General features: G+C 42.4%; 2 protein-coding genes across 3 annotated transcripts in view; one reads left to right on the forward strand and one right to left on the reverse strand.

The window, feature by feature from the left end:
- Window positions 1–8637, reverse strand: part of LOC129842372 (zinc finger protein 180-like) — an 18686-nt gene extending 10049 nt beyond the window's left edge. For both annotated transcript variants that reach the window (XM_055910911.1, XM_055910910.1), the window contains exon 1: window positions 8044–8637. In XM_055910911.1, the coding sequence (XP_055766886.1) occupies window positions 8044–8386 (343 nt within the window). In that variant the 5' untranslated portion in view covers window positions 8387–8637. The remainder of the gene's footprint in view (window positions 1–8043) is intronic.
- Window positions 8638–12834: 4197 nt separating this feature from the next.
- On the forward strand, window positions 12835–16525 carry LOC129842375 (zinc finger protein 432-like). Its single transcript, XM_055910915.1, has 2 exons — window positions 12835–13872; window positions 14897–16525. The coding sequence occupies exons 1-2, from the start codon at window positions 13620–13622 to the stop codon at window positions 15928–15930; spliced, it is 1287 nt and encodes a 428-aa protein (XP_055766890.1). The 5' UTR covers window positions 12835–13619; the 3' UTR covers window positions 15931–16525.
- Window positions 16526–27513: the final 10988 nt, after the last annotated feature.

The raw sequence follows: 27513 nt of genomic DNA on the forward strand, positions 1-27513 counted from the left end.
TTCTGTGTTTAATAAAATTGCGGCACAAGGGCGATGCGCACACAATTTGATTGCAGAAACACCTCCCCGCTAATGAGGAAACCGATAGTAATGGATGTAGTATATCTGCTAATGAGGAAACCACAAGTTATGGATGTAGTATATCTGCCTGGAGCAAAAATGGTGAGCAAAGCTTTTAGTTTTTCACAATGTATTCTGAATGTGAATGGGGGAAAACTCAGGGGAGTAACCTCTATTTCCAGGTTGATTATGAGTACATTTCACACTACTTTGGATTATAATTGTAAGGCTCGTTTGAATGTCCTGCTTAATATAAATGTTTGCTACAGTATTAAGAATTATGTGTAATTATTGAAGAACCGCATTAATGACAGTATACATTTGGGTGTTGCTAATAAAGTTAAGATTTCTTTGTATTTCACCTTTATTTAACCAGGTAGGCCAGTCGAGAACAAGTTCTCATTTACAACTGCGACCTGGCCAAGATAAAGCAAAGCGACAAAAAAACAACAGTTACATACACTTGGGATAAACAAACGTAGAGTCAATAACACAATAGAAAGTCTATATACAGTGTGTGCAAATGGAGTAAGGAGGTAAGGCAATAAATAGGCCTTAGTAGCGAAGTAATTACAAATTAACACTGGAGTGATAGATGTGCAGATGATGATGTGCAAGTAGAAATACTGGTGTGCAAAAGAGCAAAAAAAGTTAATAAAACATGGGGATGAGGTAGGCAGTTGTATGAGCTATTTACAGATGGGCTGTGTACAGCTGCAGCGATCGGTAAGCTGCTCAGATAGCTGATGCTTAAAGTTAGTGAGGGAGATATGTCTCCTACTTCAGCGATTTTTGCAATTCGTTCCAGTTATTGGCAGCAGAGAACTGGAAGGAAAGGCGGCCAAAGGATGTGTTGGTTTTGTGGATGACCAGTGAGATATACTTCCTGGAGCGCGTTCTATGGGTGGGTGTTGCTATGGTGACCAGTATTCTGAGTTAAGGCGGCCTAGCAAAGACTTATAGATGACCTGGAGACAGTGGGTTTGGCGACGAATATGTAGCAAGGGCCAGCCGACGAGAGCAGTGGTATATGGGGCTTTGGTGACAAAACGGATGGCACTGTGATAGACTGTATCCAGTTTGCTGTGTAGAGTGTTGGAGGCTATTTTGAAAATGAAATCGCCGAAGTCAAGGATCGGTAGGATAGTCAGTTTTACGAGGGTATGTTTGGCAGTGGGAGTGAAGGAGGCTTTGTTGCGAAATAGGAAGCCAATTCTAGATTTAATTTTGGATTGGAAATGCTTATTATTAGTCTGGAAGGAGAGTTTACAGTCTAGCCAGACACCTAGATATTTATAGTTGTCCACATATTCTAAGTCAGAACCGTCCAGAGTAGTGATGCTAGTCGGACGGGTGTGGGCAGCGATCGGTTGTTGATTGATCGGTTGTTCTTATCGGCTGTTGAGTCTGCTGATAAGAATATGGTGATTGACAGAGTCAAAAGCCTTGGCCAGGTCGATGAAGACGGTTGCACAGTACTGTCTTTTATCGATGGCGGTTCTGATATCGTTTAGTACCTTGAGCGTGGCTGACGTGCACCCTGACGTGCACCCATGACCAGCTCTGAAACCAGATTGCATAGCGGAGAAGGTACGGTGGGATTTGAAATGGTCGGTAATGTGTTTGTTAACTTGGCTTTCGAAGACCTTAGAAAGGCAGGGTAGGCTAGATATAGGTCTGTAACAGTTTGGGTCTAGAGTGTCACACCCTTTGGAGAGGGGGATGACCACGGCAGCTTTACAATCTTTTGGAATCTCGGACGACACGAAAGAGAGGTTGAACAGACTATATATATGTATATACACTGCTCAAAAAAATAAAGGGAACACTAAAATAACAAATCCTAGATCTGAATGAAATATTCTTATTAAATACTTTTTTCTTTACATAGTTGAATGTGCTGACAACAAAATCACACAAAAATAATCAATGGAAATCAAATTTAGCAATCCATGGAGGTCTGGATTTGGAGTCACACTCAAAATTAAAGTGGAAAACCACACTACAGGCTGATCCAACTTTGATGTAATGTCCTTAAAACAAGTCAAGATGAGGCTCAGTAGTGTGTGTGGCCTGTATGACCTCCCTACAACGCCTGGGCATGCTCCTGATGAGGTGGCGGATGGTCTCCTGAGGCATCTCCTCCCAGACCTGGACTAAAGCATCCTCCAACTCCTGGACAGTCTGTGGTGCAACGTGGCGTTGGTGTATGGAGCGAGACATGATGTCCCAGATGTGCTCAATTGGATTCAGGTCTGGGGAACGGGCGGGCCAGTCCATAGCATCAATGCCTTCCTCTTGCAGGAACTGCTGACACACTCCAGCCACATGAGGTCTAGCATTGTCTTGTATTAGGAGGAACCCAGGGCCAACCGCACCAGCATATGGTCTCACAAGGGGTCTGAGGATCTCATCTCGGTACCTAATGGCAGTCAGGCTACCTCTGGCGAGCACATGGAGGGCTGTGCGGCCCCCAAAGAAATGCCACCCCACACCATGACTGACCCACCACCAAACCGGTCATGCTGGAGGATGTTGCAGGCAGTAGAACGTTCTCCACGGCGTCTCCAGACTCTTGTCACGTCTGTCACATGCTCAGTGTGAACCTGCTTTCATCTGTGAAGCATTGGAAAGGCTTTTCTCCTCTGTATCCTCTCATGAGCTATTCGTGAAAATCTATTTTTGGGAGCAGAAAATGCTTTTCTCCTGTGTGTATTCTCTCATGCCTTTTCAGGTTAGTTAACATGGTAAACTCTTTCTACACTGGGAGCATTGGAAAGGCATTTCTCCTGTGTGTATCCTCTCATGAGCTTTCAAGTGCCCTATCTTAGTAAAACTCTTTCCACACTGGGAACATTGGAAAGGCTTTTCTCCGGCGTGTGTCCTCTCATGCAGTTTTAGGTTCCCTAACCAGCAAAAACTATTTTCACAGTGGGAGCAGTGGTGTTGTCTCACTGGTTTGGGCGTCTCTGGGTCTGGTTCCCCTGAAGGATTCTTCTCGCTGTCAGAGTGAGAGTCTGGTTCCTCTCCTTGCAAAGACACACAGAGTATGTCGTTAAACAGAGACCTAAATGAAACCTCCACATGATAAAACTGTCTTCCTATGAGGTTTAATCTAGACTTGATCCCCCAATAAAAGATCAGAACTGGTCATCACAGAGTGGCTGTAGTGCTTTGCATGCTGGGTAAATCCATTTTAATTCAATACATTTTTGACAGCATCCCTTTTGATTTAAAAAAATCTTTCCTTACATGTTTGACTATGGAAGAAGTGGTAAGAAAGTGACTTCATGTAACTGAATGTAAAAACATTCATGAGATTTACAGTACCAGTCAAAAGTTTGGACACACCTACTCATTCAAGGGTTATAATGATTTGTTTTACCATTTGATCTACATTGTAGAATAATAGTGACGAAATCAAAACTATGAAATAACACATACGGAATCATGTAGTAACCAACAAAAAGTGGTGAACAATTCAAAATATAGCCACCTTGATGACAGCTTTGCACACTCTTGGCATTCTCTCAACCAGCTTCACCTGGAATGCTTTTCCAACAGTCTTGAAGGAGTTCCCACATATGCTGAGCACTTTTTGGCTGCTTTCCTTCACTCTGTGGTCCAACTCATCCCAAACCATCTCAATTGGGTTGAGGTCAGGTGATTGTGAAGGCCAGGTCATCTGGTGCAGCACTCCATCACTCTCCTTTTTGGTCAAATAGCCCTTACACAGCCTGGAGGTGTGTTGGGTCATTGTCCTGTTGAAAAACAAATGATAGTCCCACTAAGCCAAACCAGATGGGATGGCGTATCGCTTCAGAACGCTGTGGTAGCCAGACAGGTGCGTGCCTTTCCAAATCATGTCAATCAATTGAATTTACCACAGGTGGACTCCAATCAAGTTGTAGAAACATCTCAACAATGATCAATGGAAACAGTATGCACCCGAGGTCAATTTCAAGTCTCATAGCAAAGGGTCTGAATACTTATGTAAATAAGGTATTTCTGTTTTTTATTTTTAATAAATGTGACATTTTTTCTCCAAACCTATTTTCTCTTTGTCATTACGGGGTATTGTGTGTAGACTGATGAGGATTTTTATTTATTTAATCCATTGTAGAATAAGGCTGTAATGTAACAAAATGTGGAAAGACAAGTGACAAAAAGGGGGTTAAAGACTTAAAGACATGTAAAAAAAAATAGATATAATTTTTTACATCTCTTAGATATCAGACAGACACTTCAGAACAAACTTCCTTTAGATGTTCTGGGGGAAACAATGTTACTATGGTTACTGTTGTTCCATGTTGTGAATGTTATCCAATGTGTTACTATGGTTACTGTTGTTCCATGTTGTGAATGTTATCCAATGTGTTACTATGGTTACTGTTGTTCACTGTTGTGAATGTTATCCAATGTGTTACTATGGTTACTGTTGTTCCATGTTGTGAATGTTATCCAATGTGTTAGTATGGGTTATAGCAGTATGGATAAATATTTTTTGTTGATACTTCCATGGGTCTTACAGTTCAAAATCAAATAGAAAAATGATCCTTGGTATAACCTTATAAAACAGTACAATACAGGGGAAGCCCTTCATGTTGTTTAAACCTTAAAACAATTCCATATAGCTTAGAAGAACCTCCCCCTCAGACAGGGCTTAGACTGTAATGGGTTAAAACTATCTGAGACTTACATTACTCTGAGACTAGTTATCCTGGGATCTAACATTACTCTGAGACTAGTTATCCTGGAATCTAACATTACTCTGAGACTAGTTATCCTGGGATCATACATTACTCCGAGACTAGTTATCCTGGGATCTAACATTACTCTGAGACTAGTTATCCTGGGGAATATTTTTAATAGATTTGCAAAAAATCTAAACCTGTTTTTGATTTGGCATTATGGGGTATTGTGATGGCATTATGGGGTATTGTGATGGCATTATGGGGTATTGTGATGGCATTATGGGGTATTGTGTGTAGATTGATGAGGATTTAAAAAAATAATCAATTTTAGAATAATGGGATGCACCGATATCACATTTTTGGCCAATATTTTCCTTGCCCCCAAAAAACGATACCGATAACCGATATTTAAAATTTTAGCGGCCTTTTAACATTCTAGTACAGTTAAAGAGTTAAACACACACCCGGACGCAGCGGTCTAAGTCACTGCATCTCAGGGCAAGAGGCGTCACTACAGTCCCTGGTTCCAATCCAGGCTGTATCACATCAGGCCGTATGTGAGGCTGTATCAGGCTATATCACATTATGACTGCCTTGCCTGGTTCACCAACTACTTTGCAGACAGAGTTCAGTGTGTCAAATCGGAGGGCATGTTGTCCGGTCCTCTGGCAGTCTCTATGGGGGTACCACAGGGTTCAATTCTCGGGCCGACTCTTTTCTCTGTATACATCAATGATGTTGCTCTTGCTGCGGGCGATTCCCTGATCCACCTCTATGCAGACGACACCATTCTGTACACTTCCGGCCCTTCCTTGGACACTGTGCTATCTAACCTCCAAACGAGCTTCAATGCCATACAACACTCCTTCCGTGGCCTCCAACTGCTCTTAAACGCTAGTAAAACCAAATGCATGCTTTTCAACCGTTCGCTGCCTGCACCCGCACGCCCGACTAGCATCACCACCCTGGACGGTTCCGACCTAGAATATGTGGACATCTATAAGTACCTAGGTGTCTGGCTAGACTGCAAACTCTCCTTCCAGACTCATATCAAACATCTCCAATCCAAAATCAAATCTAGAGTCGGCTTTCTATTCCGCAACAAAGCCTCCTTCACTCACGCCGCCAAACTTACCCTAGTAAAACTGACTATCCTACCGATCCTCGACTTCGGCGATGTCATCTACAAAATAGCTTCCAATACTCTACTCAGCAAACTGGATGCAGTTTATCACAGTGCCATCCGTTTTGTTACTAAAGCACCTTATACGACCCACCACTGCGACCTGTATGCCCTAGTCGGCTGGCCCTCGCTACATGTTCGTCGTCAGACCCACTGGCTCCAGGTCATCTACAAGGCTATGCTAGGTAAAGTGCCGCCTTATCTCAGTTCACTGGTCACGATAGCTACACCCACCCGTAGCACGCGCTCCAGCAGGTGTATCTCACTGATCATCCCTGAAGCCAAAACCTCATTTGGACGCCTTTCCTTCCAGTTCTCTGCTGCCTGCGACTGGAACGAATTGCAAAAATCTCTGAAGTTGGAGACTTTTATCTCCCTCAACAACTTTAAAAATCTGCTATCCGAGCAGCTAACCGATCGCTGCAGCTGTACATAGTCCATCTGTAAACTACCCACCCAATTGACCTACCTCACCCCCCATACTGCTTTTATTTATTTACTTTTCTGCTCTTTTGCACACCAGTATCTCTTCTTGCACATGATCATCTGATGATTTATCACTCCAGTGTTAATCTGCTAAATTGTAATTACTCGATTTATTGCCTACCTCATGCCTTTTGCACACATTGTATATAGATTCTCATTTTTCTACCATGTTATTAACTTGTTTATTGTTTACTCCATGTGTAACTCTGTGTTGTTGTCTGTTCACACTGCTATGCTTTATCTTGGCCAGGTCGCAGTTGCAAATGAGAACTTGTTCTCAACTAGCCTACCTGGTTAAATAAAGGTGAAATAAAATAAAATAAAAAAGGCCGTGATTGGGAGACTCATAGTAGTTGTCTGTTATTGGTGTAGAGAGGAAGACAAAGGAGAGGGATCCCACATGTGGATAGGAAGACATAAATGATCATTATTACTGGAAAATATTCATTTAAAATCCAGGAATTGAACAACTTTAGCTCTCTAGGTCAAGCCAGTGGGTTACAGTAGGTTGTATCTCTCTAGGTCATGCCAGTAGGTTACAGTAGGTTGTATCTCTCTAGGTCATGCCCGTAGGTTACAGTAGGTTGTAACTCCAGGTCAAGCCAGTATGCTACAGTAGGTTGTATCTCTCTAGGTCATGCCAGTAGGCTACAGTAGGTTGTAACTCTCTAGGTCATGCCAGTAGGTTACAGTACACTACAGTAGGTTGTATCTCTCTAGGTCATGCCAGTAGGTTACAGTAGGTTGTATCTCTCTAGGTCATGCCCGTAGGTTACAGTAGGTTGTATCTCTCTAGGTCCTGCCAGTATGCTACAGTAGGTTGTATCTCTCTAGGTCATGCCAGTAGGTTACAGTAGGTTGTATCTCTCTAGGTCATGCCAGTAGGTTACAGTAAGTTTAATCTCTCTAGGTCATGCCAGTAGGTTACAGTAGGTTGTAACTCTCTAGGTCATGCCAGTAGGCTACAGTAGGTTGTAACTCTCTAGGTCATGCCAGTAGGTTACAGTAGGTTGTATCCAAGTAAAACAATTATCAATCCAATGTGGAAAGAAGTTTCGTAATGATTAAGTTATGTGGACACGTGACATACCGACAACTTTGATAAAAACACTATAGGAGTTGTCTCCAGATCGCTATGCATATTCATGCTAATAGCTTAGCATCTCTCTCCATTGAATACAGGCGGTTGACGTCAAACACCCTCATATAATATAAACAATAGATTACAATAATAAGATTAATCCACCAATCCAAAGAAAGGGTAGGCGGGAGATAGACAACCCACAGTGCCGCTTTGTGGACAACGACTCCCCTTGTTTGGGCGGCGAGACGTCTTGTCAGTATATCCATAATCTTTGGTGTAGCAAACCCAACTCTCACATGGCACTATTGGGGGGCACGGTGTGTAGTAAAACATCACTGCGGTCAGAAGATAGACCCTTCTCAAATATATATGTTAAGTCACTTTTTGGAAACGGAACGGAGAAAACAAGGGGTAGCTTGTTCTCTATGTCGTCTGATTCTAGACATATCAGTCATCATCCTGGGCCCTCCGTTGAAGAGGTTGATGAGCCAACTCCGAATATCGAAAGTAAAAAACGATTTTAAGGCGGTACTTACTGGTTTTAATCAGATCTCCTATCTCCTCTTCATCTTTCAATGTGACAGTAATCTCCCCTTCCTCCTTCACTCCATAAACTACATCCACCTCTTTCTCTTCCTCATCCTCTTCTTTTACTGTAACATCCTCCTCCTCTTTCACTGAAACGTCTTCCTCTTCTTTCACTGTAACGTCTTTCTCTTCTTCTTTCACTGTAACAGCCTCACCTTCTACTTCTTGTTTTACTGTGAAATCCTCTTCTTCCTTCTCCTCTTTCGCGACAATGTTCAGCCCCAAAGCTTCTTTCTCCGTCCAGCAGATCACCTCTTCTTCAACGAGAGTGGAGTAGTTTAGGGAGCTCATGTTCGGGGATGTTAGCTAGCTAGCTATCATTAGCGACTAGGCTAGTGCTAACTTAACCAGCCAGCTACTATAGCTGACTAATACAAAATAACGTAATATTAAATGAAATAGGTTAACAAGTAGATACGACCTAAGTGTGTCGAAAACACAGTCGGTAATATACACCGAAAGCGTATAAATAGCTTGAATCTTTCGGCTATGTTGGCTACCGAGGTGGTTGACGAGCTGTTTATGAAGAACCGTCCACTAGATTATACGTCACGCTGGCAGCGTCGCCTGAAAGACGCACATCGCTGTCTGCTGACTGGAGGGGAAACGCAGTTGAGTATCATATTTTATTTTCAGACAAAGATTATTTTAGATGGATTTAATTAAATAATACTATTATATTGAGACATACAAAGACATGAATGTGTTGATTGATTAGTGCGAATAAAAAATGGTTACTACAGCACATTTAAGGCAGTTACATTAAGTCATACTACATCTAAATAATTAGCAAGCTACTGTAGGTCCATACTGCTCCTACATGGTGTAACAATACATCATGTAGATGTATATAATGTACAGACTTGGTCTATACTGCTCCTACATGGTGTAACAACACATCATATAGATGTATATAATGAACAGACTAGGTCTATACTGCTCCTACATGGTGTAACAATACAGCATGTAGATGTCTATAATGAACAGACTATGTCTATACTGCTCCTACATGGTGTAACAATACATCATGTAGATGTATATAATGAACAGACTAGGTCTATACTGCTCCTACGTGGTGTAACAATACATCATATAGATGTATATAATGAACAGACTAGGTCTATACTGCTCCTACATGGTGTAACAATACAGCATGTAGATGTCTATAATGAACAGACTATGTCTATACTGCTCCTACATGGTGTAACAATACATCATGTAGATGTATATAATGAACAGACTAGGTCTATACTGCTCCTACGTGGTGTAACAATACATCATGTAGATGTATATAATGAACAGACTAGGTCTATACTGCTCCTACATGGTGTAACAATACATCATGTAGATGTATATAATGAACAGACTAGGTCTATCCTCCTCCTACATGGTGTAACAATACATCATGTAGATGTATATAATGAACAGACTAGGTCTATACTGCTCCTACATTTTTGTATTATTATGTGTTATTTATTTCTCGTTTATTTAACCAGGTCGGCCAGTTGAGAACAAGTTCTCATTTACAACTGCAACCTGGCCAAGATAAAACAAAGCAGTTTGACACACACAACAACACAGAGTTACACATGGAGTAAAACAAACATACAGTCAATAATACAGTAGAAAAATATGTCTATATACAATGTGAGCAAGTGAGGTGAGATAAGGGAGGTGAAGGCAAAAAAAGGCCATGGTGGCGAAGTAAATACAATATAGCAAGTAAAACACTGGAATGGTAGATTTGCAGTGGAAGAATGTGCAAAGTAGAGATAGAAATAATGGGGTGCAAAGGAGCTAAATAAATAAATACAGTAGGGAAAGAGGTAGTTGTTTGGGCTAAATTATAGTTGGGCTATGTACAGGTGCAGTAATATGTGAGCTGCTCTGACAGTTGGTGCTTAAAGCTAGTGAGGGAGATAAGTGTTTCCCGTTTCAGAGATTTTTGTCGCTCGTTCGTATTAATGCAGATATTATGGACATTTTATTTAAAACATGTAATTAAACTATAATTGTAGCTCCTTTAATTTAGACCCAAAATGTATTTGCTATGTGTGCTATTGCCCGGCTATTAAAAGGAACAGGCGACTATTTGAGACTCAGCCTCAGAAATGTTTGGTCACATGGAATCAAGTGGTCACTAGATGTCTACGGCGCCAAAGATATTTATAGTTGGGGGTGTTGAGTGTGTTGATATAACGGTAATAATGTCACTTGGAATCAAGTGGTCACTAGATGTCTACGGCGCCAAAGAGAATTATAGTTGGAAGTGTTGGGAGTGTTAAGTGTGTTGATATAACGGTAAGGTCTGAATGCTTTCCGAATGCATTGTATATATAGGGGCAGTACTTAGTGACATCACTTCATGAAACATGAGGTACAAATATATAACTTAGGTTCACAATATCAACATTCAATGTATCAACATATATGACCAAGCTGGAAGTGGAAACGCCAGCCCAGCCACAATCCTAGAGGTTCACTGATGATCAACCTCCTCCTTCACATCTGACTCCTGATGATCAACCTCCTCCTCCACATCTGACTCCTGATGATCAACCTCCTCCTTCACATCTGACTCCTGATGATCAACCTTCTCCTTCACATCTGACTCCTGATGATCAACCTCCTCCTTCACATCTGACTCCTGATGATCAACCTCCTCCTTCACATCTGACTCCTGATGATCAACCTCCTCCTTCACATCTGACTCCTGATGATCAACCTCCTCCTTCACATCTGACTCCTGATGATCAACCTCCTCCTTCACATCTGACTCCTGATGATCAACCTCCTCCTTCACATCTGACTCCTGATGATCAACCTCTTCCTTCACATCTGACTCCTGATGATCAACCTCCTCCTTCACATCTGACTCCTGATGATCAACCTCCTCCTTCACATCTGACTCCTGATGATCCACCTCCTCCTTCACATCTGACTCCTGATGATCAACCTCCTCCTTCACATCTGACTCCTGATGATCAACCTCCTCCTTCACATCTGACTCCTGATGATCAACCTCCTCCTTCACATCTGACTCCTGATGATCAACCTCCTCCTTCACATCTGACTCCTGATGATCAACCTCCTCCTTCACATCTGACTCCTGATGATCAACCTCCTCCTTCACATCTGACTCCAGTGATCAATCCAGAGCGTCTTCTTTTTTTGGCCAATCCCGATGGACGACGTCATCGAATAGGACGTCATTACCACAACCGCCCACAAGTTAATTGTCATTCAGGTTATTAATTGGAAGAACATTAGCAATATGTTCTGTCTGGTAACTTGTCTTTCGTTCAAAGGATTCACTTTGGCAGGTGCACAGGGAGAAACACCATTAAAAAAACTCAGTTGATCTTAAACTGCGGAAACACTTTTGGAAGTCTTTAACTGCATCAAAGTCGGTGGCCTGTGATGTTGGGACAAATGATAGACCCTTATTATACAAGAGACAAAATCCACAAATTCTACAGCACAACGGCAGAGTCATGTCTTCAGTGTAAAACTAACAATGACTCAATAATACTTCTGGGAATGTTATGATGTCATAAAGTTATGGGAGGAGTTAGAGAGTTGGCTGTCAGAAGTACAATTATACAATGTTAAATTACTTTTAATCTGTCTGTCTGTATATTTCAAAACATGGCATTTGAGGGTGCAGTGAGATACCCCAGAGTTGGACGATACTTTTCTCATAAATCATCTTAATTATTATACTTAATCAAACCTGGAAATCAACCAATCCTCTGTTGTTAATTCAATTCAAAATTCAAAAAAAGAGAAATTAAATGGTGCTGATGAATGCGCTGGCTGTGTTCTAGTGGGTCTGGGCAGGTGTGATGTAGTTAATGGAGATGGAGGTGTGTTCTAGTGGGTCTGGGCAGGTGTGATGTAGTTAATGGAGATGGAGGTGTGTTCTAGTGGGTCTGGACAGGTGTGATGTAGTTAATCGAGATGGAGGTGTGTTCTAGTGGGTCTGGACAGGTGTGATGTAGTTAATGGAGATGGAGGTGTGTTCTAGTGGGTCTGGGCAGGTGTGATGTAGTTAATGGAGATGGAGGTGTGTTCTAGTGGGTCTGGGCAGCTGTGATGTAGTTAATGGAGATGGAGGTGTGTTCTAGTGGGTCTGGGCAGGTGTGATGTAGTTAATGGAGATGGAGGTGTGTTCTAGTGGGTCTGGGCAGGTGTGATGTAGTTAATGGAGATGGAGGTGTGTTCTAGTGGGTGTGGTGTAGTTAATGGAGATGGAGGTGTGTTCTAGTGGGTCTGGACAGGTGTGATGTAGTTAATAGAGATGGAGGTGTGTTCTAGTGAGTCTGGGTAGTTGTGATGTAGTTAATGGAGATGGAGGTGTGTTCTAGTGGGTCTGGGCAGGTGTGATGTAGTTAATGGAGATGGAGGTGTGTTCTAGTGGGTCTGGACAGGTGTGATGTAGTTAATGGAGATGGAGGTGTGTTCTAGTGTGTCTGGACAGGTGTGATGTAGTTAATGGAGATGGAGGTGTGTTCTAGTGGGTCTGGGCAGGTGTGATGTAGTTAATGGAGATGGAGGTGTGTTCTAGTGGGTCTGGGCAGCTGTGATGTAGTTAATGGAGATGGAGGTGTGTTCTAGTGGGTCTGGGCAGGTGTGAGGTAGTTAATGGAGATGGAGGTGTGTTCTAGTGAGTCTGTGCAGTTGTGATGTAGTTAATGTTTGTATGATGTTGTAATTTGTATGTGTATGTTTATAAAATATCAAATTAAATATATGTTTTAAGTCCCAATGCAAAGTTACACCTTATTACATTTAACCAATCAGAATTCAAAAGAATGCCAAAGTCAGGTGTGAAGTAATATGGAGGACCAGCCTATTCCCTATGATGTAAACTACAACAGAAATAACTTCAAATGTAGAACTTCAAATTAAACCAATCATTTGAACTCATGATTTCATGAAAATCCCCCAAATCCAAAATATAAAGATTACAAGATTATTATTGTCAGTCAGCTAGCGCGCTAGCAGTAAGCCAAGGTTGTAAAAGTTACAAAACTCCCATAGTCTACTTCACAGAGAACATGCTGAAAAGTAGTGATGGGGAAACAAAGCTTCCTGAAGCATTGATGCTTTCCAGCCAATTGTGTCAAAAAATAGGTTCATTACTCAAGGCTTTGAGCGAAACAGAATTTAGAACAGCCACATTATTATAGATGAAGTCACACGCCGTAGCAGCGTAGCCATTATGTCATATATTAAACCACTGGCCATGTTCGAGAGCATCAAATCCATGCTGCGTTGTGGGTAAAACGGTGACTAGCTGACTGATTTATAAATAATAATGAGTAGTTATTTAGGATGCAAGGTGATTTGTAAATGTGTCAGTCAGCAGTCAGCAGCCACCTGCACTGTCGGCTGCAATGTCGAACGAGCCCAATACCAAACCAATCAGGTGTTCAACGAAATGATTCTTCAGACGTCATTGATCACGTGCTGCTGATAAAGAGACACTGCTTTGAATTATGCCGCTTAGCGACTTCAGTACATGCCTCATAGCTCTAGTCTCAAACTTAACCCCGTTCTTGCTGAAGAAGAGAAGGTCTGCTGGATGGAGAAAGAAGCTCTCGTGAAAGAGGGGGAGGAAGAGGAGGCTGTTACAATACAAAAACAAGTAGAAGGTGAGGCTGTTACCGTGAACGAAGAAGAGAAAGACGTTACAGAGAAAGAAGAGGAAGACGCGTTCAGAGTGAAAGAGGATGACGAAGTTTCAGTGAAAGAAGAGGAGACTGACGATGAACGTAAGTACTGTCTTAACAGAAGAACAAACTCTGTGATTGGAAGTTGAACTAATGTGTGGTGTGCTTGGTGTTAAAGCGGAAATCTGCAATTGTTACATCCATATTTTGACTTTAAAATTATATATATATATATATATTTTTTTATATCCATTGATTCTTGAAGAATATAAAACATGCCTCATGAGCTTAGTTCAACTGTTTGCCCCATCAGAACACCAAATAAGCTTTTTTACTCCAATGTTTAGAAACAATGTAAATCAACACTGTATAGCCTCAACATGGTTAAAACTATAATGTTGATATCATGGATGGTCAGTCCTTTCATACATAGGTCTGTCTATGAATTTGAGACTAGTTACATTTCTCCAGCCCCATCATCATCTTATTACCAAAACAGTGGTGGAATTACATCTTTGTTATTGGTTGAACTGCAGATTGGTTGATTGATTGTTGAGTGGCTTTTTTAAAAGGAGCAACCTAGTTTTTAAACAGCAACAAAATGGCTGCCCAGAGTCCTGAGCTGTGTTAGAATACTCATACTAACTGCACTATTTGTGATGTTAATAGAGTATATAGTCTGCTTATTGGTCATAGTATGATGTAGTTAGTATGCCAAAAGTTCCCAGCCAAAAGTCGTACTAAATTCGCCAAAATATGACGTATACACGCAGTACTTTAATGCAATTCTTCAGGAAATGAGCGTGGCTTTAACGTTTTCAGATTTGAAGAAAATGGGGAAAAATATGCAGCTGAAGTCCAACGAGAGAGCGGATACAAATGAACTGCTTTAAATAATTATGACAAATGTTGAGCAATGTAATAAAGTAATGACTTTTCAAATAAGTTTATTTACACGTTATATGACTATTGTTGTTCACTTGACAATCTTAAGACAAATGTGAAATGATGAACATTCATTACAGACATCATTGTTTGTACAACATCATGGCTACACATCACCTTTTACAGTGGATGTCTGCTGTTGTGGGCCTTAAACCATCTGTCTGACTTGTTGTTCACACAGGAGAGAGAGGTGACTATCGTGGATCCTCTGGGGAGCCTCAACAACCTCATGATGCTGAAGAGGCAGAGAAGAGTCTCTCCACGTCGAAACACCAGCAGAGAACCACAGGGAAGAAATCTCATTGCTGCTCTGACTGTGGGAAAGGTTGTACATCTTCATCAGAACTTAAAATACACCAGAGAACACACACAGGAGAGAAACCTTATAGCTGTGATCAATGTGAGATGAGTTTTACTACATCTAGCTCTCTGATTCGACACCAGAGAACACACACAGGAGAGAAATCCTATAGCTGTGATCAATGTGGGAAGAGTTTTACTACATCTAGCTCTCTGACTATACACCAGAGAACACACACAGGAGAGAAACCTTATAGCTGTGATCAATGTGGGATGAGTTTTACTACATCAGGCAATCTGATAACACACCAGAGAACACACACAGGAGAGAAGCCTTATATCTGTGATCAATGTGGGATGAGTTTTAATACATCAAGCCATCTGATTCGACACCAGAGAACACACACTGGAGATAAGCCTTATATCTGTGATCAATGTGGGATGAGTTTTACTACATCAAGCCATCTGATTCGACACCAGAGAACACACACAGGAGAGAAGCCTTATATCTGTGATCAATGTGGGAAGAGTTTTACTACATCTAGCCAACTGACTTCACACCAGAGAACACACACAGGAGAGAAGCCTTATATCTGTGATCAATGTGGGATGAGTTTTACTACATCAAGCCATCTGATTCGACACCAGAGAACACACACAGGAGAGAAACCTTATTGCTGTGATCAATGTGAGAAGAGTTTTACTACATCTTACTATCTGACTGTACACCAGAGGACACACACAGGAGAGAAACCTTATAGTTGTAATCATTGTGAGAAGAGTTTTCTTACATCTAGCCAGCTGACTTCACACCAGAGAACACACACAGGAGAGAAACCTCATAGCTGTGATCAATGTGAAAAAAGATACTCTGATAAAAGATCTCTGATCAAACATCAGAAACTGCATACATGAAGTTGTTTCATGATATCAATGAAATAATGTCACAATGTAGAATGTTTTAACATTGTAGTAGGAGTATTTTAATGATGTCACAATGTAGAATGTTTTAACATTGTAGTAGGAGTATTTTAATGATGTCACAATGTAGAATGTTTTAACATTGTAGTTTGAGTATTTTAATGATGTCACAATGTAGAATGTTTTAACATTGTAGAAGGAGTATTTTAATGATGTCACAATGTAGAATGTTTTAACCTTGTAGAAGGAGTATTTTAATGATGTTCTACCTTATCCTTATCCTTTGCCCTGTTCAATTGATTGCAGCATGATATGGATATTAGCCTCAGGGGAAATCTAGGCTCTGAATTGAAAGAGTATTATTTAACAAAAAGTGACTAACAAAAAAAGAGCTGTGTTACACTTACTGCGTTGGTGACCCACTTTAATCAAAATACAGTACTTCAAAATGTAGCTAACTGTTTTCTACAAGTTGAAAAAGCTGCTTGTTTAAAAAATACATGTAATATGATCATTGTTGCAGATGTTTGTGTATATACACACATGAAAGCAGTATAATAAATTGGTCTATAATCAATTTTATTAACAATCTGACATCACTCCAGCATTTCTTGACAACATTCAAATGATAATTGTCTTTATTCCACTACTGAAGAAGCATGACTCAAATCACCTCATACTTCAAACATTCAGCCTGACAAAAGATACATGTTTTATTATTCCATGCCTCACCCTTAAGTGAAGTATTGCCAATACATATTAACAAAGGGGTGTACATTTGGTTTTGATTTTCATATTTACAATTTATGTAACATTTAGTATTCATAATTATTTATGCAACCAGCTGACCATTTTTGGGTACAATTATATTGACAATGTTGCCCTGCTTTTAGAATATCAGGGTTCATTCTCAGATGTGCTAACCCAAATGCATGACATTGGGGACTGGGCCCGAACCAACAACATGCCTATCGAGTGAACCCTGAAAAGAGAGAGAGAAGTAAGGTGGAAAGTTACTACGGATATTGCAGGAGTTGGTTGCTGATTGTCTCAAGGGTGGGCAGTCAACAAGTTTTGCGTTTAGCCAGTGCGTTGTCATGGATCACTATTTATTTTGCAACTGCACGTTTTTCCGTATTGGAGATTGGTTTTGTTTGGGCTCGTTTCAAGGGAAAGAGAGTTCTAGAAGCTAGTTAGTTTTAAGTTTCTTTGTGGGAAAAATATATATTGTTTTTAATTGTTGTTAGACAGACACCATGTTTTTATTGGTGAAGGTGAAGCATTGTAGTTGATTATAATGTGAAATGGAAGTTGTTTTCTGTTGGTGGTGAGCAAACTTGTCCAACAAAAATTATAGGATTTACTTGTTGTCTTAAGGGGAAAGGTGTTCCAGGCTTTCGTTTTTCCATTTATGTTTTGAGGTTGGACTTTAGCATGTATAGCTCGTTAGCACGTAGGGCGCACTGATTGGTGTCGCCTCGTTAGTCAGTATGTGTTACACCTGTGCTGGCTTGTCCATCTCGTTAGTGGGAAGGTGTTTCACCTGAGCTGGTCCAGGTTCTATTTAAGAGTGTCTGGCCCAGTGCCACAGTTGTCTTGATAGATGTGGAGAGTCAACACCTTTAGTTGCGCCACCTTTTTGGTTTGCTTCCTGTCTTTAAGTTTGGTGTGAGTTTTGCTTTTGTTTTCCACTTCTTGGGCAGATTTAGTGGGTCTCATGGTGGGTGTCTTTTAGGTCCCAGTTGTTGTTACTAGTCAACTTTCAGTGGACACAGAGCAAAACTGCAACATTATGTTATAATACTTTTATTGCATCAAATGGTTGTTTTATGCAACAGAATAGAGGGTTCTTAGAACTATTGTGTCTGTGTTCTACTGAGGACGGGCCTCTGGGAGAAAACACTGACAGGACATTTACAATGTCTTGTGGATGATAAAACCTAAAGACCGCATTCCAGAGCATGAGTTAATGTTTCTGTTCTATATGGTACCAGGGAGAGATGATAGTTTGATGTAAATAAAGATAGCTGAGAAGTGGAACTGTCATTGTTTCTGACAAGATCTCTCATTGACCTCGGGTTCAGCCACCAGGGGGCACCAAACCTCTTTGAAAAGTTCATGTGAATAGTTACCACTTCTCAGGAGATGATAGACTTAGCCTTTCAAATGTTTTGTAATGATAGGATGGCTATTGAACTTTAACCTGGTTTTCTTGTATGTACCAGTTCATGAAATCACACATTTGACCTTTATGCTCACTGAGTCTGTACATAGTCAAAGCTTTCCTTAAGTTTGGGTCAGTCACAGTGGTCAGGTATTCTGCCCTTTCTCCGCCTCTCTCCCTTTTCACTCCCTCTCTCCGCCTCTTTCCCTTTTCACTCCCCTCTCTCCGCCTCTCTCCCTTTTCACTCCCTCTCTCCGCCTCTCTCCCTTTTCACTCCCCTCCGCCTCTCTCCCTTTTCACTCCCTCTCTCCGCCTTTCTCCCTTTTCACTCCCTCTCTCCGCCTCTCTCCATTTTCACTCCCCTTTCTCCGCCTCTCTCCCTTTTCACTCCCTTCTCTCCCTTTTCACTCCCTCATTCCGCCTCTCTCCCTTTTCACTCCCTCTTTCCGCCTCTCTCCCTTTTCACTCCCTCTCTCCGCCTCTCTCCCTTTTCACTCCCTCTCTCCGCCTCTCTCCCTTTTCACTCCCTCTCTCCGCCTCTCTCCCTTTTCACTCCCTCTCTCTGCCTCTCCCTTTTCACTCCCCTCTCTCCGCCTCTCTCCCTTTTCACTCCCCTCTCTCCCTTTTCACTCCCCTTTCTCCGCCTCTCTCCCTTTTCACTCCCTCTCTCCGCCTCTCTCCCTTTTCACTCCCTCTCTCCGCCTCTCTCCCTTTTCACTCCCCTCTCTCCGCCTCTCTCCCTTTTCACTCCCCTCTCTCCCTTTTCACTCCCCTTTCTCCGCCTCTCTCCCTTTTCACTCCCTCTCTCCGCCTCTTTCCCTTTTCACTCCCCTCTCTCCGCCTCTCTCCCTTTTCACTCCCCTCTCTCTGCCTCTCTCCCTTTTCACTCCCCTCTCTCCGCCTCTCTCCCTTTTTACTCCCCTCTCTCCGCCTCTCTACCTTTTCACTCCCTCTCCCTCTCCAAGAACTTCCCATTTGAATCAATAAGGATTGCAGTTGTGGGTGACTATCTGGGTGGAGCAGACTGGGAGGCTGGTATTCTGACCTGGGCTGGAGCAGACTGGGAGACTGGTATTCTGACCTGGGCTGGAGCACACTGTGCTGGAGCAGACTGGGAGACTGGTATTCTGACCTGTGCTGGAGCAGACTGGGAGACTGGTATTCTGACCTGGGCTGGAGCACATTGTGCTGGAGCAGACTGGGAGGCTGGTATTCTGACCTGTGCTGGAGCAGACTGGGAGACTGGTATTCTGACCTGGGCTGGAGCACACTGTGCTGGAGCAGACTGAGAGGCTGGTTGGCTGACCTGGGCTGGAGCAGACTGAGAGGCTGGTATTCTGACCTGGGAGGCTGGTATTCTGACCTGGGCTGGAGCACACTGTGTTGGAGCAGACTGAGAGGCTGGTTGGCTGACCTGGGCTGGAGCAGACTGAGAGGCTGGTATTCTGACCTGGGCTGGAGCAGACTGAGAGGCTGGTATTCTGACCTGGGCTGGAGCACACTGTGTTGGAGCAGACTGAGAGGTTGGTATTCTGACCTGGGCTGGAGCAGACTGAGAGGCTGGTATTCTGACCTGGGCTGGAGCACACTGTGCTGGAGCAGACTGGGAGACTGGTATTCTGACCTGTGCTGGAGCAGACTGGGAGACTGGTATTCTGACCTGGGCTGGAGCACATTGTGCTGGAGCAGACTGGGAGGCTGGTATTCTGACCTGTGCTGGAGCAGACATGGAGACTGGTATTCTGACCTGGGCTGGAGCACACTGTGCTGGAGCAGACTGGGAGACTGGTATTCTGACCTGGGCTGGAGCACACTGTGCTGGAGCAGACTGGGAGGCTGGTATTCTGACCTGGGCTGGAGCAGACTGGGAGGCTGGTATTCTGACCTGTGCTGGAGCAGACTGGGAGACTGGTATTCTGACTTGGGCTGGAGCAGACTGGGAGGCTGGTGCAGTGTCATCAGGCTGTGTGGTGGAGGCCATCCTGTTCTCGGGTTCTGCTTGTGTTATGCCAACCACCAGGTCATTAGAACCACCAGGTCATTAGAACCACCAGGTCATTAGAACCACCAGGTCATTAGAACCACCAGGTCATTAGAACCACCAGGTCATTAGAACCACCAGGTCATTAGAACCACCAGGTCATTAGAACCACCAGGTCATTAGAACCACCAGGTCATTATTACCACCAGGTCATTATTACCACCAGGTCATTATTACCACCAGGTCATTAGAACCACCAGGTCAGGGAGAAGAGGATGATCTGAGAGTCAGTCGACTCTCACACTCTCACTAGATTAATTTCTGAGAACATCTGAAAAGATCATTTGTACACATTTGTATGCTAATAGATGTCATTTTGTATTGACTGCTATGTAGGTTAAATGTACACTTCAAATGCAGCTGTCCTACAACATATCTGTACCTTCTTCTTGATCCCAATTGCATTGTGTCCATGTTCTGTCCTATAAGAATTTCAAAGGAAGAGAAAATGTGTCAAGCAATTAAATATATATATTAAATAAATATTGAAAGATAAATGGCATTGACATACAATGTAATGTAAAATAGAAGAACATATTGGAGAAAGCACTAGCCAATACAGTACTGCCATACAGGCCTAATATCACATTTCAAGATATCTTTGTACACAAATTGTTCAATATTTTATCATTATACAAAAGAGGTAGTCTAGACACTGTATTAATACCATTATGCATTTGAATCCCATCTACAGCTACCATCTAAGATATTCATTTCCCTCCACAAGGGGGCGGACATGTAACGTTTCCAAAATGGGATAGTATTGTAGCGACCCGCACAGACAGCTGTGTGTTATGTGTTAGGCTCATAGGCGGAAATCCCAGGGGGGACGGGGGGGACACGACCCCCCCCATCTTGGGAAAAATATGATTTGTCCCCCCCAATATATCACTGTAAACAGAACTATGTAATTTCAATAATATTAATAATACGCAATGAAAGCAGTTGTGCTGATTATAGACACTTAATAGCGCATTTAAATTTCAAAAGATTGCGACCCCCCCCCCCGCCCTTTGCCGCACAATGGTTTGATCCACTGCCAGTTCTTTAGCTGATAAGGTAATAGAGAGTTCATATCTACTGTCCGAAAGGGACATGTACGTAACTGACGTGAGGTTAATCCAGTCAATCCATAGCAGGTCCATAGCAATGTTATTTATTTATTTTTATGTTGGCAGGGTTCACACACTAGGGGAATTTGCAGAGCTAGCGCGCAAACTAAAGCAAACATTAACTATCAAGCTAGCTAGTACCTATTCCATTTATGTGGCGTCGTCAAAGATGGAATCTTTGCTATCGTCAGTTTATTCCAAGATCAGCATGCAGCTGTAGTGCTTCGACGTCCCTGTGATAAGGTTAGCAATAAACTGAAGTCCAAACTGAACAGAACAGAACTACACTCTCTTCTACCATTGTCTTAAATATATATAATGGTCTCGTTGCAAAAGATAAATTGTCGCTAGTGAACTTTTTTTATTTTATTTTATTTCACCTTTATTTAACCAGGTAGCAAAGATTATAGCAAACACACAGAAACGGAATTGGTGCTCGCTAGCTTTACAAATTCAGCTATTGTTGGAAGCCAGCCAATATGAAACAAACTATTTAAATTACAAAAGGTTGCAGCATGTGTTGTGTAAATGTGTGTGTGCAGCTAGGCCAGCCAGCCAGCCAGGTAGAAAAATGGCAGAAAAAAGTAAGAAGACGGACATCAGAGTATTTGTCAGTACACCAAAACGCATAGTAAGAACTCTAGTATCCTAATATCTCAAAGACTAGTTGATAAAATGTTCATAAGAAAGAAGTGAAATGCTAATGGAAATGTTTCACAATGATGTCATTAGGCAGAGCAGGCAACAGATGGCACACAGACAGCAGAGTTGGGGACAGATTGGCAGACAGGGAGTCTCAGGTAAGTTTGTTGAGTCTTTGTTTGGCAACATTATGAAAGGTTCTCAATTTTTTTGACTTGTAAAATAGGGACATAATTGGAAAATGCCATGGATACCCCCACTCTCAACTTAAACTGGTGACTAAACTAAGATTTGTTTACGGCAATGGTATTGCTGTTGTGATTAATTGTGTAGTTTTGGGTACCGGTAGTTAGGAGTACGGCAAACACCTTATTTATTTTCTAGGAGACAGACTGAGTCAGTTAGGGTGGTGAAAGGGAAAGAGCCAGGGAGAGAGACTTCAGAGGACAGTGTCACAGCCACGGCAGGACCAAGTGTCACCCTTGTTGCCAGCAGCACCAGTATAGGGGACAGTGGCACAGCATTGTCCAGTTACCACAGTGATGGCACAAAACCATATCAGCCACACCCACAATTTATAGAACCGCAAACTCTTGCCAACAGAGTGTTGACGTTTCAAGAGAGATGGTTTCGCGATTTCCCCTGGCTACATTATAATCCATCAATAAAAGGAGTGTTGTGTTTTCACTGTAGCCAAGGGTTTTCAAGCCAGCCATCTTTTGGCCAAAGAGCTGATGCTGCCTTCATTAGTGCAGGATTTAGGAACTGGAGAAAAGGCATTGAAAAATTCACAGCACATCAAAATTGCCAAACCCACCGCCACTTTGTAATTGTAACAGCACACCAGCTAAATCCAATCAGTGTCCAGTTATGTCCAGCGCGTGGGGTAAACAGCAGGATGACGCAAGGCATTGCTTGATGAAAATTGTTAGTTCGGTGCGGCATGTAGTAAGACAGGGACAAGCCTTTAGAGGCCACACGGATGACAGTGGGAATTTATACCAGATTTTGAAACTTAGGGCAGAAGAGGATGATCCCATTTTACTGAAGTGGTTAACAGAGCGTACCACAATGTACACAGGCCCAAAAGCACAGAATGAAATTCTGAACATCATGGCCAATAGTCATTCGAGGCATTGCAGCTGAGATTAGGTCTCTTCCGATTGTACAATTTTCATTAATTGTTGATGGTACTCAAGATGTCTCTGGTGCTGAACAGGAGAATGTCTGTCTGCGTTATGTTGACCATGACCTTGTCCCTCACAAGGAGTTTATTGGGCTATACAGGGTGTCGGAGACAACAGGCGAGGGCATTGCGAAAGTGCCAACTGATGTGTTGTTGAGGAAACCCGCAAACATATGCTCGGTTCTTTTGTTCAGTAGTGTGTATAGCAGTGGTTCTCAACCTTTTTGGGGTACTGGAACCCCTGCATATTTTGAGGCAAGGCAGGCAAGGTTTTGAGCGGTCCTCAGGGACCTCCACCCCCTCTATATTATATGTAAACTTACTGGAAACCTTGTGGTACTGACTACATTCATTACACTTTTTTATTTCACGGACCCCTTGCAATTAGTCCATGGACCCCTGTTTGAGAACCCATGGTGTAATTGATAGTTGTTCTTTTGTTTAGTAGTTTTCAGTACACTTACAAATGATTTATTTCATGTTATTTTATTTAAAATGGCATACTTTGTGCGACATACTTGTCCATAGCTGCTGTTTGAAGAGTTGAGACACTGAAGGATATTTTGTTTGATTTATTTGGGTTTTTCATTGAAGTAGTTATTTTGCTTTTAGAACTGTACTTATTTTAAGCTTTTTGTTCTTGCAAAGATATTGTAGACTCAGGCCAGGTGCACATATTTAATGACTATATAAATGTATCAGAAAGTCAAATTAAAAGGTCAATTCAATACGGAGACCAACTTTGTGATGGTTCTCAATGGAGATTCTTTTAGATGTGATCACACCATGTTCATTGTATTTATGAAAACTACACCCATACAGTGTACAGTACCATTGTCACCTACTGACCTTTCTTGATATTGCTGGTTGTAAGTACGAATACCTGCATACATACTGGACTGGTAAGGAGCACTGCTATAACTATTATTAGTAGTAGAATTATAATGATTTAAACATTTGAACAAGTTGGGAAAACCCTTCAGTTAACTACTGTACCTATCAATTATCCAGTTGTAGGAATTATGGTTCCTCAATATACATTTAACAACGTATGCTGTGTGTTACAGCACTACTTTTGGTGTCCCCCTCAGGAATTGCTCTTGAGAAAATTTAATGTAATTGTCCCCTCCCTTGTGAGTTAATAGTATTGCATGCTGTAGCAGGCTATATAAAGAGGAAGACCTCCATTGACGATTCAGTTCGTTGTAACATCTCGTCTGGACAGGTCACCGTCCTTAGTTAGTTAGTTAACGTTAGCTAGTTCATTATCACAAACGTGAGAACTTCTCTAGATTGGAAACTTACGTTATTGAGTGTAAAGCCATGTTGGCTTTATGGAAACGATATACAATATATGGGAAAGAATATAGTTGAGGGAAATAATCCAAACCTAGTTGTGCCTAGTTAGGACATAACGTTAGCTAGCTAGATAACGGTACTGTACTGTAGCTCATACAACGCCGACGGTCAAACCCGGCTTTCTAATATTTACGGTAATTAACTATAGTAACGTTATGGAAGCTATTCACAGAAAACCATAATTGTCTTCGTTACTCATTATTAGTATGTTATATTATTATAATAAATTATTTCGAGACATATTCAGAGCCAAACATCAACCCAACTTAACCTTTTTAACTTGTTGTCGCATCCAAACTTGTCACCATCGTTTTCAGTTGTAATTGCGAAGTTCCCGGAAGAAGTCCAGCAACAACGGAGGTTCCTCGATGAACCCACCTTCTAACAAGTTCTTTGAAGAACCTTTTGGGGCTGTTTTTCATTGACCAAGAACCCTACGGTTCTTAGGGGATCTGAGAACAACTCCAGTTGAACCCTTCATTTTTAGAGTTGTAGTCGGCTCTATTTACTCTCAGATTCAAAACATGCTGATTAGCATCAACGATCAAGTCAGCTGCTGCTGCTCCAATACAGTATGAGGTGAGACGTTGAACTGACGTTGAACCGGGCAGGCAGCTGCTGCTGCTCCAATACAGTATGAGGTGAGACGATGAACTGACGTTGAACCGGGCAGTCAGATGCTGCTGCTCCAATACAGTATGAGGTGAGACGGTGAACTGATGTTGAACCGGGCAGTCAGCTGCTGCTGCTCCAATACAGTATGAGGTGATACGGTGAACTGATGTTGAACTGGGCAGTCAGTCATTCATTCTGTACTATGAGTCTATCAAATCAAATTGTATTAGTCACATGCGCCGAATACAACAGGTGTAGTGAAAAGAGAACTCGAAAATAAGTTGTTGAAATTGTAGGGTACCAGCTATAGGTGAGCACCATCTGTATATAGGTTTTATTCTTTATCTAAAAAGCCCCACCTCGTCTGCCCGTCTCCATTCCAAGCTTTTAACAGGGAGTGTCTGTCTCCCCAGTGTCTTGCTCGGCTCAGAGTACTCTCACGCCTTCCTGCCCATATCTGAATCTCCCTTCCCTCCCGGATGTATCTGTTCTCTTTTCATGTCTCATCCATGTATTTATTATTTATCATCACTTCGGATGGGGCCACAGTGTCTCCTGACCGCTCCTGTCTCAGCCTCCAGTATTTATGCTGCAGTAGTTTGTGTCGGGGGGCTAGGGTCAGTTGGTTATACCTGGAGTACTTCTCCTGTCTTATCCAGTGTCCTGTGTGAATTTAAGTATGCTTTCTCTAATTCTCTCGTTCTCACTTTCTTTCTCTCTCTGAGAACCTGAGCCCTAGGACCATACGTCAGGACTACCGGGCATGACGACTCCCTGCTGCCCCCAGTCCGCCTGGCCTTGCTGCTATTCCAGTTTCAACGGTTCTGCCTGCGGTTACGGAACCCCTACCTGTCCCAGACCTGCTGTTTTCAACTCTTAATGATCGGCTATGAAAAGCCAACAGATTTATTCCTGATTATTATTTGACCATGCTTGTCATTTATGAACATTTTGAAAATCTTGGCTCTCTCTAATTTTCTCCTAATCTCTTTCTTTCTCTCGGAGGACCTGAGCCCTGTGACCATACGTCGGGACTGCCGGGCGTGGTGGCTCCTTGCTGTCCCCAGTCCGCCTGGCCTTGCTGTTGTTCTGCCTGCGGTTATGGAACCGCCACCTGTCCCAGACCTGTTGTTTTTCAACTCTTAATGATCGGCTATGAAAAGCCAACTGAATATTATTCATGATTATTATTTGACCATGCTTGTCACCTATGAACATTTTTGAACATCTTGGCATAGTTCTGTTATAATCTCCACCCGGCACAGCCAGAAGAGGACTGGCCACCCCTCATAGCCTGGTTCCTCTCTAGGTTTCTTCCTAGGTTTTGGCCTTTCTAGGGAGTTTTTCCTAGCCACCGTGCTTCTACACCTGCATTCTAGCTGTTTGGGGTTTTAGGCTGGGTCTTTGTACAGCACTTCGAGACATTAGCTGATGTACGAAGGGCTATATAAAATAAACTTGATTGATTGAATCCTTAGAGTGAAATGCTCACTTACAAGCCCCTAACCAACAATGTAGTTTTAAAAAGTACAAATAAGAATAAGAAATAAAAGGAACAAGTAATTAAAGAGCAGAAGTTAATTATCAATAGCTAGAATATATACAGGGGGTACTGGTACAGAGTCAATGTGGAGGCTATATACAGGGGGTACCGGTACAGAGTCAATGTGGAGACTATATACAGGGTGTTACGGTACAGAGTCAATGTGGAGGCTATATACAGGGGGTACCGGTGCAGAGTCAATGTGGAGGCTATATACAGGGGGTACCGGTACAGAGTCAATGTGGAGACTATATACAGGGGGTACCGGTACAGAGTCAATGTGGAGACTATATACAGGGGGTACCGGTACAGAGTCAATGTGGAGACTATATACAGGTGGTACCGGTACAGAGTCAATGTGGAGGCTATATACAGGGGGTACTGGTACAGAGTCAATGTGCGGGGGCACCGGTTAGTCGAGGTAATTGAGGTAATATGTAAATGTAGGGTTATTAAAGTTCTTAAAGTGGCTATGCATAGATAATAACAGACAGTGGAGGGGGGGGCTTCCTCTGACACCGCCTGGGATAGAGGTCCTGGATGGCAGAAAGCTTGGCCCCAGTGATGTACTGTGCTGTACGCACTACCCTCTGTAGTGCCTTGCGGTTGGAGGCCGAGCAGTTGCCATACCAGGCAGGGATGCAACCAGTCAGGATGCTCTCGATGGTGCAGCTGTAGAACCTTTTGAGGATCTGGGGACCCATGCCAAATCTTTTCAGTCTCCTGAGGGGGAATAGGTTTTGTCGTGCCCTCTTCACGACTGTCTTGGTGTGCTTGGACCATGATAGTTTGGGGCCCCTGTGTTGAGGTTTAGCGTTGCGGATGTGTTGTTACCTACCCTTATAAACCACAAGAAAAATTTAATTTCACAAAAATAAGGATATTTAATATTTTCATGTTCAGAAGTCATAACTC

Source organism: Salvelinus fontinalis, unplaced genomic scaffold, assembly GCF_029448725.1.
Source record: "Salvelinus fontinalis isolate EN_2023a unplaced genomic scaffold, ASM2944872v1 scaffold_0036, whole genome shotgun sequence".
In the NCBI taxonomy this organism is placed as follows: domain Eukaryota; kingdom Metazoa; phylum Chordata; class Actinopteri; order Salmoniformes; family Salmonidae; genus Salvelinus; species Salvelinus fontinalis.

Bases quoted from the DNA above. Each gene is read 5' to 3' on its own strand.
- LOC129842375 (XM_055910915.1), top strand. From the start codon at position 13,620: ATGCCTCATAGCTCTAGTCTCAAACTTAACCCCGTTCTTGCTGAAGAA. The intron at 13,873-14,896 runs GTAAGTACTGTC...TTGTTCACACAG, and splicing joins AGAGGAGACTGACGATGAAC to GAGAGAGAGGTGACTATCGT.